At 35.5% G+C, this 13,890-nt stretch overlaps 1 protein-coding gene across 4 annotated transcripts in view; it reads left to right on the top strand.

Moving 5' to 3' along the window:
* Positions 1-13,890, top strand: part of TENT2 (terminal nucleotidyltransferase 2) — a 65,118-nt gene that overhangs the window by 16,224 nt on the left and 35,004 nt on the right. For all 4 annotated transcript variants that reach the window (XR_009223978.1, XM_058568584.1, XM_058568750.1 and 1 more), the window contains 2 exons: positions 13,053-13,167; positions 13,259-13,350. Coding sequence is in view for 3 of the 4 variants with exons in the window: in XM_058568584.1 (XP_058424567.1) it covers positions 13,053-13,167; positions 13,259-13,350 (207 nt within the window). In the remaining variant the exon portion in view is untranslated. The remainder of the gene's footprint in view (positions 1-13,052; positions 13,168-13,258; positions 13,351-13,890) is intronic.

Below are 13,890 nucleotides of genomic sequence, written 5' to 3' on the forward strand. Positions count from 1 at the left end.
AAAAAAATCTGAGTTACTTTTCTTTTTTTGTGTGTGTGTGAGGAAGGTTAGCCCTGGGCTAACATCCAATGCCAATCCTCCGCTTTTTGCTTAGGAAGACTGGCCCTGGGCTAACATCCGTGCCTATCTTCCTCTACTTTATATGGGGCGCCGCCACAGCAGGGCTTGACAAGTGGTGCGTCACTGTGCACCTGGGATCTGAACCTGCGAACCCCAGACCGCCGAAGCAGAGCGCGCGCGTGCTTAACCACTTGTGCCACCAGGCCAGCCCCACTTTTCTCAATTTCAACTTTTCTTTCACTCTAACTTTTAGGTGAATATGTGGTTGCCTGGACAAAAAAGAGGCTGTAGAGGAATCAGTTAATCGAGCTCCTGAATTCCATCTATTATAACTTTCTTTGGAAATTCTGGTTAGTTTGAAGATATTATGTAAATTAAAGTAATTGATTTTGAATTTTGAGTTGAGATGAGGTTAGGCTGAAGTTTTCTTGGTTCTGATTGTAAAGTAAAAAGATGATTGTGAATGAATTATTCAAGATTTCTTGTGTAATGTTTAATTTTGGAAAAGAGCAAATTTTATGGAGCCTCTTGGCACCCTTGGAGGGACAGTTTGGGGACAATTATCTTACAGATCTCTCAGAGACTCTGTCTTTAAAAAAATTTAATTTCAATATTCTACTTTATTTAGAAACAAAGAACAAATTGAAAAAGGGGATAAAATAGTTGTAAAGCATTAGCTCACTGAATTTCAAATAGTTAAAATATGTGTATGACCACATCTCCTACTGTCTTTTTTTCTAGCTCTATTGAGATATGAGTGACAAATAAAAATTGTATGTATTTTAAGGTGTACAGCGTGATGTTTTGATATATGTATGCATTATGAAATGATTACCATAATCAAGCTAAATAACATATCCATCACCTCACGTAGTTACCATATTTTTTTGTGGTGAGAACACTTGAGATCTACTCTCTTAGGAAATTTCAAGTATACATTATTATTAACTGTAGTTACCGTACTGTTCATTATGTCTCCAGAACTTATTCATCTTATAACAAAGTTGTACCCTTTGACCAACATCTCCCCATCACTCCCCCCAGCCCCTGATAACCACCATTCTACTCTCTGCTACTATGAATTTGACTTTTTTGGATTTCACATTTAAGTGAGATCATACAGTATTTGTCTTTCTGTGTTTAGCTTATTTCATTTAGCATAATGTCTTCTAGGTTCATCCATGTCGCAAATGGCAGAATTTCCTTCTTTTTTATGGCCAGATAATATTCCATTGTATATATAAACCACATTTGCTTTATCCATTCATCCTGTGATGGACATTTAGGTTGTTTCCATATCCTGGCTCCTGTGAATGATGCTGCAGTGAACATGGAAGTCAGATATCTCTTTGAGATAGTAATTTTATTTCCTTTGGATATATACCCAGAAGTAGGATTGCTGGATCATACGGTAGTTCTATTTTTAATTTTTTGAGGAAACTCCATACTGTTTTCCAATATGGTTGTACCAATTCACATTCCCATAATTTATAAGGGTTCCCTTTTTCTCTACATCCTTGCCAACACTTATTATCTTTTGACTTTTTGATAATAGTCTTTTAAAAAATGTGAGGTGATATCTTATTGTGGTTTTGATTTGCATTTCCCGGGTAATTAGTAACGTGAACATCTTTTCATGTACCTGTTGACCATTTGTACATCTTTTTTGGAAAAATGTTTGTTCAGGTCCTTTGCCCATTTTTAAATCAAGTTGTTGTTTTGCTATTGAGTGGTATGAGTTTCTTTTATTTATTTATTTATTTTTATTTATTTATTTATTTATTTCCCCCAAGCCCCACTAGATAGTTGTATGTCATAGCTGCACGTCCTTCTAGTTGCTGTATGTGGGACGCAGCCTCAGCATGGCTGGAGAAGCGGTGAGTCGGTGCTTGCCCGGGATCCGAACCCGGGCCTCCAGCAGCGGAGCACGCGCACTTAACCGCAAAGCCACGGGGCCGGCCCCAAGTGGTATGAGTTTCTTAAACATTTTGGATATTAACCCCTTATTGGATATTTATGGTTTGCACATGTTTTCTCCCATTCTGTAGGTTGCTTTTTCATTTTGTTGATTGTTTCTTTTGCTGTGCAGAAACTTTAGTTTGATGTAGTCCCACTTGTAGATTTTTGCTCTTGTTGCCTGTGCTTTTGGTGTCAAATCCAAAAAATCATTGCAAGACCAATGTCAAGGAGCTTTTCCCTGATGTTTTCTAATAGCAGTTTTACAGTTTCAGCCATACATTTAAGTCTTTACTCCATTATGTGTTGATTTTTGTGTATAGTGTAAGATAAGGGTTCAATTTCATTCTTTTGCATGTGGACATCCAGTTTTCCTAACACCATTGAAGACTATCCTTTCCCCATTGTGTTGTCTTGGCGCTTTTGTCAAAGATTAGTTAACCGTATATATGTGGGTTTATTTCTGAGCTCTCTATTATGTTCATTGGTCTGTATATCTGTTTTCATGCCAGTACCATACTGTTTTGATTATTATAGCTTTGTAATATAATTTGAAATCAGGAAATGTGATGCCTCCAGCTTTGTTCTTCTTGCTCAAAGTTGCTGTAGCTATTCTGGGTCGTTTGTGGTTTCATATGAATTTCAGGATTGCTTTTTCCATTTCTGTGAAAAATGCGATTGGAAGTTTGATAGAGATTGCATTGAATCTGTAGATTGCTTTGGGTACTATGGACATTTTAATAATTTTAATTCTTCCAGTCTGTGACCACAGGATATCTTTCCATTTATTCATTGTCTTCAATGTCTTTCATCAATGTTTTATAGTTTTCATTGTACACATCTTTCACCTCCTTGGTTAAATTTATTCCTAGGGCTCTATCTTTATAGTGTATAATGTATGTGTCTGTCAAACGAGTTTGAAAGCCACTGAGATGTAAATTTATGTAGAAAATCTAGACCAGGACTCAGCACAGGAGATCCTCAGGTGAAAGCTTGTTTTGTTTGTTTGTTTTTTTCCATCTTCCTTTTATTAGGCAATTCTTTCTTGGCCAAGTTCAGGTAATAGTATGTGCCTAAAAGCAATCAAACTCAGGGAAAGAAATCAATAATTCAGACTGCCTAATCAACGTGACAATTTATAAATTAAGAAATCTTTACATTGTGTCCACACAAAAACATAATAATTTAACATGCTAACAGGGAATGGGTTGTTTTCAGCGTGACATTTTCCTGATTCTATTTAAGAGAAAGGAAATTCAGCATCAAAAATGTATTTGAACTTTTATTACATATCTAGCTTTATTTTACTCAGTATTTAGTACCAGCTTTTTCTACAGTTACATGTGTAACAAAGATTATGGCAATAAGAGAACCTGAGGAATTGCCAGTTTTTGTTGAGATGTTTATGAACTAATGACCTGTTTTCTGTACTGTATTTATTTCTCCTGTCTTGAAAGCTCATTGCTAATTTGTGTTTGTTGTTTGTAAAAAGTGCTTATATTTAGCCAAAAGCCTGTTACCATTTCTCATATTTTGTAGTATATGATCAGATCTTGGTGTTCCCAGCTGAAAGGTTTTTTCACTTTCTTTTACACGGGGACCCAGCTAACAGGGACAGATAGAGAAACTGCTGAGAATACCATGTGAAAATTATACCTTAAGCTTTATTTATTGACACATTTGAAAACTTTTCTGAATCCACAACCGTATTTTACTTGTCCTTAATGGCTTGTATTAATCTCTGACAATGATAACTTTATTAGTAATTTGATTTGAGCCTGACTTTGAGGATAGGTTATAATATTTTTTAGGAAAAATGAATATTTATATTTGGAAGAAATATTAATATTTTAAATTATATGTAGGTAAATCTTACTTTTTGTACAATTTTGAGCAGATATAACTTTCACTTATAGAGAGAAGTGGATATCTTCTACAATTCTTTTTTATTGAGGTCATAATAATTTATAACATTGTGAAATTTCAGTTGATACATTATTGTTTGTCAGTCACCATATAAATGCGCCCCTTCACCCCTTGTGCCCACCCCTACCCCCTTTTCCCTGGTAACTACTAAACTGTTCTCTGTGTCGGTTAGTTTATCTTCCACATATGAGTGAAATCATACGATGTTTGTCTTTCTCTGTCTGGCTTATTTTGCTTCACATAATACCCTCCAGGTCCATCCATGTTGCGAATGGGATGGTTTTGTCTTTTTTTATGGCTGAGTGTATTCCATTGTATATGGACACTTGGGTTGCTTCCACTTCTTGGCTATAGTGAATACTGCTGCAATGAACATAGGGGTGCATAAGTCTGTCTGGGTTGTTGATTTCAAGTTCTTTGGATAAATACCTAGTAGTGGGATAGCTGGGTCATATGGTATTTCTATTTTTAACTTTTTGAGAAATCTACGTACTGTTTTCCATAGAGGCTGCACCAGTTTGCATTCCCACCGGCAGTGTACAAGGGTTCCCTTTTCTCCACAACCTCTCCAATATTTGTTATTTTTTGCCTTGGGGATTATAGCCATTTTAACCAGTGTAAGGTGATATCTTAGTGTAGTTTTGGTTTGCATTTCCCTGATGATTAGTGATGTTGAGCATCTATTCATGTGCCTGTTGGCCATCTGTATATCTTCTTTGGAAAAATGTTCATATCCTCTGCCCATTTTTTGATCTGATTGTTTGTTTTTTTGTTGTTCAGTTGTGTGAGTTCTTTATATATTATGGACATTAACCCCTTGTCAGATATATGATTTGCAAATATTTTCTCCCAGCTGGTGGCTTGTCTTTTCATTTTGATCCTGGTTTCCTTTGCCTTGCAGAAGCTCTGTAGTCTGATGAAGTCCCACTTATTTATTTTTTCGTTTGTTTCCCTCCTTTGAGTAGACATGGAATTTGCAAAGATCCCTCTAAGACCAATGTCAAAGAGTGTACTACCTATATTTTCTTCTAGGAGTTTTATGGTTTCAGGTCTTACCTTCAAGTCTTTGATCCATTTTGAGTTAATTTTTGTGTATGGTGAAAGATAATGGTCTACTTTCATTCTTTTGAATATGGCTGTCCAGTTTTCCCAGCATCATTTATTGAAGAGACTTTCCTTTCTCTACTGTATGTTCTTAGCTCCTTTGTCGAAGATTAGCTGTCTGTAGATGTGTGGTTTTATTTCTGGGCTTTCAGTTCTGTTCCATTGATCTGTGTGTCTGTTTTTGTACGAGTACCATGCTGTTTTGATTATTATAGCTTTGTAGGATATTTTTTCTTTTGTAGTATATTTATGGGCAGGGATTGTGATGCCTCCAGCTTTGTTCTTTTTTCTTAGGATTGCTTTAGCTATTTGGGGTCTTTTGTTGTTTCACGTAAATTTTAGGGTTCTTTGTTCTGTTTCTGTGAAGAACATCATTGGGATTCAGATTGGGATTGCTTTGAATCTGTAGATGGCTTTAGGTAGTATGGACATTTTAGCTATGTTTATTCTTCTAATCCTTCTGCATGGGATATCTTTCCATTTCTTTATGTCATCATAGATTTCTTTCAATAATGTCCTATAGTTTTCTTTGTATAGGTCTGTCACCTCCTTGATTAAATTTATTCCTAGATATTTTATTCTTTTTGTTGCACTTGTAAATGGGATTGTATTCTTGACTTCTCTTTCTGTTAGTTCATTATTAGAGTATAGAAATGCAACTGATTTTTGTAAGTTGATTTTGTACACTGCAACTTTGCTGTAGTTATTGATTAATTGTAATAGTTTTCCGATAGATTCTTTAGGGTTTTCTATATATAAAATCATGTCGTCTGCAAACAGTGAGAGTTTCACTTCTTCACTGCCTGTTTGGATTCCTTTTATTCCTTTTGCTTGCCTGATTGCTCTGGCCAAAACCTCCTATGTTGAATAAGAGTGTTGAGAGTGGGCACCCTTGTCATGTTCCTGTTCTCAGAGGGATGGCTTTCAGTTTTTCCCCGTTGAGTATGATGTTGGCCGTGGGTTTGTCATATATGGCCTTTATTATGATGAGGTACTTTCCTTCTATACCCATTTTATTGAGAGTTTTTATCATCAATGGATGTTGGATCTTGTCAAATGCCTTCTTTGCATCTATTGAGATGATCATGTGGTTTTTATTACTCATTTTGTTAATGTGGTGTATCACATTGATTGATTTGCCGATATTGAACCATCCCTGCATCCCTCGTGTAAATCCCACTTGATCATGGTGTATGATCTTTTTAATGTGTTGCTGTATTCAGTTTGCCAATATTTTGTTGAGGATTTTTGCATCTATGTTCATCAGCGATATTGGCCTGTAATTTTCCTTCTTTGTATTGTCCTTGTCTGGCTTTGGTATCAGGGTGATATGGGCCTTGTAGAATGTGTTAGGAAGTGTTCCATCTTCCTCTATTTTTTGGAATAGTTTGAGAAGGATAGGTATTAAATCTTCTTTGAATGTTTGGTAGAATTCTCGAGAGAAGCCATCAGTCCTGGACTTTTATTTTTTGGGAGGTTTTTGATTACTGTTTCACTCTTTTTACTTGTGATTGGTCTGTTCAGGTTCTCTGTTTCTTCTTGATTCAGTTTTGGGAGGTTGTATAAGTCTAAGAATTTGTCCATTTCTTCTGGATTGTCCAGTTTGTTGGTGTATAGTTTTTCATAGTATTCTTTTATAATCCTTGGTATTTTTGTGGTATCCATTGTAATTTCTCCTCTTTCATTTCTAATTTTATTTATTTGAGCCTTCTGCCTTTTTTTCTGGCTAAAGGTTTGTCAGTTTTGTTTATCTTCTCAAAGAATCAGCTCTTTGTTTGGTTTATCCTTTCTACTGTTTTTGTTTCTTTCAATTTCATTTATTTCTGCTCTAATTGTTATTATTTCTCTCCTTCTGCTGACTTTGGGCTTTGTTCCTCTTTTTCTAATTCTGTTAGGTGTAGTTTAAGATTGTTTATTTGAGATTTTTTGTGTTTGTTAAGCTGGGCCTGTATTGCTATGAATTTCCCTCTTAGGACCGCTTTTGCTGCATCCCATATGAGTTGGTATGGTGTATTTTCATTTTCATTTGTCTCCAGATGTTTTTTGATTTCTCCTTTAATTTCTTCAATGATCCATTGGTTGTTCAGTAGCATGTTGTTTAATCTCCACATGTTTGTCACTTTCCCAGTTTTCCTTGTAGTTGATTTCTAGTTTCATAGTCTTATGGTCATAAAAGATGCTTGTTATGATTTCAGTCTTCTTAAATTTACTGAGGCTTGCCTTGTTTCCCAACATATGGTCTATCCTCGAGAATGTTCCATGTGCACTTGAGAAGAATGTATATTCTGCTGTATTTGGATGGAATGCTCTATATGTATCTGGTTAGTCCATCTGGTCTAGTTTTTTGTTTAAGTCCACTGTTTTCTTGTTTACTTTCTGTCTGGTTGATCTATCCATTGATGTAATTGGGGCATTAAGGTCCCCTACTATTATTGTGTTGTTAATAATGTCTCCTTTTAGGTTTGTTAATAGTTGCTATATGTACTTTGGTGCTCCTGTGTTGGGTGCATATATGTTTATAAGTGTTATGTCTTCTTGGTGGAGTGTCCCTTTTATCATCATATACTGCCCCTCTTTGTCTCTCATTACCTGTTTTATCTTGAAGTCTACTTTGTCTGATGTAAATATGGCAACACCTGCTTTCTTTTGTTTGCCATTAGCTTGGAGTATCATCTTCCATCCCTTCACCGTGAGCCTGTATTTGTCTTAGAGCTGAGATGTGTTTCCTGGAGGCTGCGTGTTACTGGGTCTTGTTTTTTAAGCCGTCTTGCCACTCTGTGTCTTTTGATTGGAGAATTCAATCCATTTACATTTAGAGTGATTATTGATATATGAGGGCTTATTGCTGCCATTTTATCCCTCGTTTTCCAGTTCTTTTGCATTTCCTTTGTTTCTCATCCCATGTGTTTTGGACTATCAATTCAGTTTGGTAGCTCTCTATGATGGTTGTCTTAGTTTTCTCTTTATTTATCATTTGCTTCTCTGTTCTAATTATTTGTTTAGTGGTTACCATGAGATTTGTATAAAAAATCTCGTAGATGAGATAGTCCATTTTCTGATAACCTCTTATTTCCTTAGACTAAATTGATTCCATCCCTTTCCTCTTCCCCTTCTAAGTCTTGTCACAACTTAGTCCTTCTTGTGAGTTTGTGGTTAAAATGACGAGGTTATGTTTATTTTTGGTGTTTTCCTTCCCTTTATCTTTGATGTTCCAATTGTTTGCTAATCTGTTCTGATAGCTGCAATTATTCTGATTTTGTCTACTTATTTTTCTCCTTGCTCAAGGCATTGTATCCCCTGCCCCCCCCCTTTTTTTTTTCCAGGTATGAGGACCTTCTTAAGCATTTCTTTTATTGGTGGTCTTGTGGTGATGAACTCCCTTAGCTTTTGTTTATCTGGGAAAGTTTTTATTTCTCCATCATATCTGAAGGATATTTTCACTGGATAGAGTATTCTTGGGTGAAAGTTTTTGTCTTTCATAATTTTGAATATATCATTCCACTCTCTCCTAGCCTGTAAGATTTCTGCTGGGAAATCCACTGAAAGCCTGATAGAGATTCCTTTGTAAGTTATTTTCTTCTGCCTTGCTGCCCTTAATATTTTTTGTCATTGACTTTTGCTGGCTTTACTAGTATAGGCCTTGGAGAGGCTCTTTTTATGTTGATATAGTTAGGAGATCTATTGGCTTCAGCCAAGGAGATTTTATATCATACATTCCTTTTTTCTTTTTTTTTTAGTATTGTAAGACCATTGAGCCATCTCCTGAAATATTTCTCTAAATTTAAGTAATAGAAATCTTTTTTCAGCATATATGTGCATTTCTTTTGAGCTTTTGTTTCATCTCGACTCCATATTCTATATGTCTGTATGTTCTAGGATATAGTAACATAATTTGATAATGTGAATCCCTAAATAAATGGCTAGTGAGGAAAATTCTTTTGTATAAAAACCTATTAGATGTCCATTATAATAGTCCTTGAGAGAGAAGAAATGTTTCCATGAATGTAAAAAAGAGAGAGGAGCAATTATGTGGAATTTTGTATTTTCCACAAAATCTAAATGTTTTCACATGTTAACGTTTCTATGTGAATATGGTCATTCAGATGAAAGACCTTTATAAATATAAAATTTCACTTGAGCCTTGTTGGAAAGGCATTTATTTCTCTTTGTTACTTAACAGATGTTGAGTACCTACTAGGACTTCCAGGATTGGATTGATCTGCCTAACTGATTCTCTAGATTGGGGAGCTGGCAAAACTTTTCTATAAAGGGCCAAATAGTAAATATTTTAGATCTGTGGGCTACATGGGGCCTCTGTCACATGTTCTTTTTTAAACAATGCTTTAAAAACGTAAAAGTCATTTTAGCTTGCTGGCCCTACAAAATGGGCTAGAGTCATTATTTGGCCTACAGGTTGTAGTTTGCCAACCCTGCTTTAGGTGAATAAAACTTAATCATTCAAGTGTCATTTAAAATTTTATATTAATCACTTTTACTGGAAACCTTTTTCAAATTTTTTGTAAACTTCGTTGCCTTTTATTTTTAGCCTTTTATTATGGAAAATATCAAATATATATACAAATAGGGAGAATTTAGTATCATAAATCCTCACCAAGCTTTAACCTTACCAACATACGACCAATCTTATTTCATTTATACCTCCCTCCCTCATTAGTTTGAAGCAAATTGTAGGTATCATATCATTTCAGTCATAAATATTTCAGTATTCTGTTTTGTTACTTTCTCTTTCCTTTAGGCAATGCCATACTATCTTGAGTACTCTAGCTGTATAGTAAGTTTTTAAGTCAGGTAGGGTAAATCTTCCAACTTTTTACTTCTCTGTCTCGGCTATTCTTGGTCTTTTGCCTTTCCAAATAAAATTTAAAATTATTTTCTTAATTTCTAGAAACAAGCATGCTGGCTTTTGTTTTTATTTTAAAAGTTTTTGATTACATTTACTCTATAGATCAATTTCAGAAGAATTGACAACAGTACTCTTCTGATCCGTGAACATGGTATACTGCTCCATTTATTTAGGTCTTCAATTTCTCTCATCAGTATTTAGTAATTTGCAGTTTGCAGGCCTTGTATGTCTTTTGGGAAATATAATTCTAAATATTTCATGTTTTTTGCTGCTATTGATAATTTTTTAAAATGTAAATTTCTAATTGTTTTTTGCTAGTACTAGTCTTTATACTTTATAGTCAATTATCTTTTTAGAAAATTAAAACATGAGAGAAAAAGCCTTGGTTTGATATGTTAGAATTTTCATTAGTTTTGTGGACATATTTTTATCATTTTTTTAAATAAAAACTTCGTATGAGAATTGACTAGAATCCTATTTTCTTCTGTGCTTCTCCCCATTCTCACCTCTCTTTCTGAGATTCCAGTTCTTTTCTGTTATTTGTGTTTAAGTAGGATGGATTTTCCTGTACCGCTTTTAGATGAGGCGGGTTGGGCAGGCCAACTTTCCTAGGTTTGTGGCTCTAGGAATCTTCTTCTGTTGTTATGTATTATTCAGAAATATACTTTGTCAGACCTTTTCTCTTCTCCTTCCCTACTTTTCTCTAGACCAGGGTTTTTCACCCTCTGTAGTTTTGGTATTTGGCGTCAGATAATCTTTGCTGTGGGGAGTTGTCCTGTGCATTGTAGGATGTTTAGTGACATCCTGGCCTCTACCTACTAGATGCCAACGATCACCCTGTGGTGCCCCCCCCTTTGCCCCCAATTATGATAACCAAAAATATTTCCAGATATTGTCAAGTGTCTCCTGGGAGTTAGAATCATTCTAGTTCTAGACCTTGTTTCTTTTACCGCTAATGACTCTGTACTGCTTATTTAGATTTCTCCTCCTGGCAGTTTCTGCTTGGTGTGTTGCTTTGTCTTAGAAGGGAGCTTCACTTAGTTTTGAGATTTCTGGTTTTGAGATTTCTGGTCTTTCTGTGGTCCTGTTATATTTACCTGTGAGTTGTAGCCTGTGAAACTTCTTCGCAGTTTTAATTGCTGTTCCACACTGAATTTGACCCCTCAATTTGAGGAATGGGGTGGGAAGGTAGTACCTAGAGGCAATTTGATTTCTGGATGTTCTGGCTTCAGGGCTGTCCAATATCCCTTTCCTCTTCTTCCTCTTAATGTTGCTGATACCATGTGGTTCTTGCTGCTGTTGGTGTTTGGTCCCAACTGCTCAAATTTTGGGGTTCATAAATGATACATAGTCAATTAATTGTGTTGTATTTGTTGGCCATGTTTTGTTTTGATCTATTTGTTTTATTCTCCTTATTGTTCTTTTGGGGGGGAGGGTTATTCAGGGATATTAAAAAATTATGTTTCTTTCATTGCCAAGTTGCCTGGATTGCTTCTGCCTTCTTAAAATCAATTCTAAACATGATAAAAGAAAATGTTTTAAATGATGGGTGAGACTTGTGGCTGGTCATGGACTCTGGGGAAGGCCTAGAGAGGGAGAGGGTGAAAATGCAAGAGAGAGACTGAAAAACTGGTAGATGTATTTGTGCCCTGGAGGTGACCAGAAGGCTTGGATACAAAAGTACGGGTGGAGGGATTAGCTTTGAACAGAGGAAGAGGACAGTTTGTCTGACCGGAGAGGTAAAGAGATGAGAGTTCATTCAGATATGTTAGTTTGCAAGTTTGCAGTTAGGAAGCTGAGGAGTGTCACATCTGGTATCCTCCATTTTCTTAGTAAACTTTAATGTGAAGTTATCTGCTAAATAAAGTGAGATAAGTATAGGGGGCTTGAGGAAAATAGTAAAGATTTTGGAATGGTGATGGTGAAAAATGGGAGCAGTATCTAACCGGAGACATGAAAGGGCCAACCTTAGACTAGTCCCTAAACTATAAATTTGAAAGATGCCAATTTTGTGATTTTTGATTTTTTTCGGTTTCATCTCTTAGAAACTCAGATATAAGAGCAGGGAAGGTGGTTGTTTGTATTGACCTAAGAGTAGGACTTTGCAGGACACGTGTTAGAGCATGACAAGGGGATAATGTTGTTAAGGCATGATAAAAGAGAGTGGTTCAAGGGATGCATCGTGGGGTATAGACTGGATAGGGAAGAAAATCATGCCATTCAGGTACTGATGTGTTGGGAGAAAGGGGAGGACTCAAGGGAATCAGGTCTGTGTGGTTCTAGAGCAGGTATGAGGGGAGTAAGAAAGTAAGAATTGCACGGATTAAAGCCAAGATAGTATATTGGAATTTAAAATTGCAGAACTAGAGAAATTTTATTTTATTATAAAGAGCATGTTATGGCTGTGGGAGTGTAACACTGATGAAAAATATTGGAGTAAAAGAAGTTTAGAAATGATGGGAGTATGTTGTGGTATGTAGCCCATTATAGATAAGGAAGTCACCTATGGGGATGGCAAGAGTTAGGTTGGAGGGGAAAGTGTGAACCAGATATGTCCATAGATGGCAACAAGAAGACACAGGGTTCAGGACAGTGTTGTAAGAATGGGGAAAAGGGTGGTTTGCATGAGCATAGAAGACCAGGGGCCTTCCTTCTAAAGTCTGTTATATTTGTTATTCATGTTATGAATATCAGGGATTGGGCAAACTTCTTTAAAGGAAGAGATGGTAAATATTTTAGACTTTGCCACTCACATATGGTTTCTGTTGCATATTTTTATTTGTTTGTCTTTATAACCCTTTAAAAATGTGAAAACCATTCTTAGCTTGTGTGCCATCCAAAAACAGGCAGCAACTGAAGGTTGTAGTTTGCTGCCCCATGGCTTTTACTCATTATGAATTATCTGTGACTATACTTTTCTGTGACTAGTCAGTGATACTTAACTTTGTAAAAGTTAGTAACTGTTTTAGTTACTAAGTAACTTGTTACTTGAGTAACAGTAGTTTTGTGTTGGAAGGTGTTAAGGAGATGATATATATTTATTTTTTAAATACGGTGGGTAATATTGTTTTACACTTCTCAGTATGATAATTACTTTTACATTTCTAAACAAAATTTTTACTTTTTTTGCGGTGGATTCAAGTTGAGTCAGCAGATACTGGAGTTATTTGAAGCATGTCAGCAGCAAGTAAGTGATTTAAAGAAGAAAGAACTCTGTCGAACACAGCTGCAGAGAGAAATTCAACTGTTATTTCCACGTATGTTTCCCTATTTTGCATGCCCTTTATGTATATGCATTCTGATTTTAAATTTTAAATAATACCTTATAATTCTCTTCTGTTTCTTTAGAAAGCAGACTTTTTTTGGTTGGGTCCTCTTTAAATGGATTTGGTACCCGGAGCAGTGATGGTGATTTATGCCTGGTTGTTAAAGAGGAACCAGTAAGTAATGAAATATTTATTATTCTAAGTGCATTTTACATGTTAAGTCCTTTAAGAAATTTCATATAAGAGTCATTGAAAAAAAGAATTTATTTTGTTTTAATTACTTCTTTGAATTCTCTGTTTATAGTAATTGAAGGAAAGCCAAGAAGTGCTTCTTTTTCTTTTAAGGCATGTGCGCAATAAGCGTAACAGGAATTTTAGTATTTATTTCTAAGGTGTTAGACTGAGGTGGCTTCACTATGTTTTAAAGAGCTCTGCCTCTATTTTGAAACATTATTGGGTTGGATATGTTACCAGCATGCAGTAAAGAAGGAGAGCATGTGTCAGTATTATCTTCTTGATATATTTCCTTTCCATTTGAATTCTCAGTGATTCTATTTTTAATCTTTGTTTTGTTTCCCCTTGAAAATACTATGGGATTTGGAGTTCTTATTTTGGGAATATGAAAAGAGAGATTTCACTGAAATTTAAAATGAGACTATTGTGATTTAATATATTTTTCTCTGGTATTTTGGCTTTGTTTATTTTTATTTAGCA

This window comes from Diceros bicornis, chromosome 1, assembly GCF_020826845.1.
Source record: "Diceros bicornis minor isolate mBicDic1 chromosome 1, mDicBic1.mat.cur, whole genome shotgun sequence".
Lineage (NCBI taxonomy): Eukaryota > Metazoa > Chordata > Mammalia > Perissodactyla > Rhinocerotidae > Diceros > Diceros bicornis.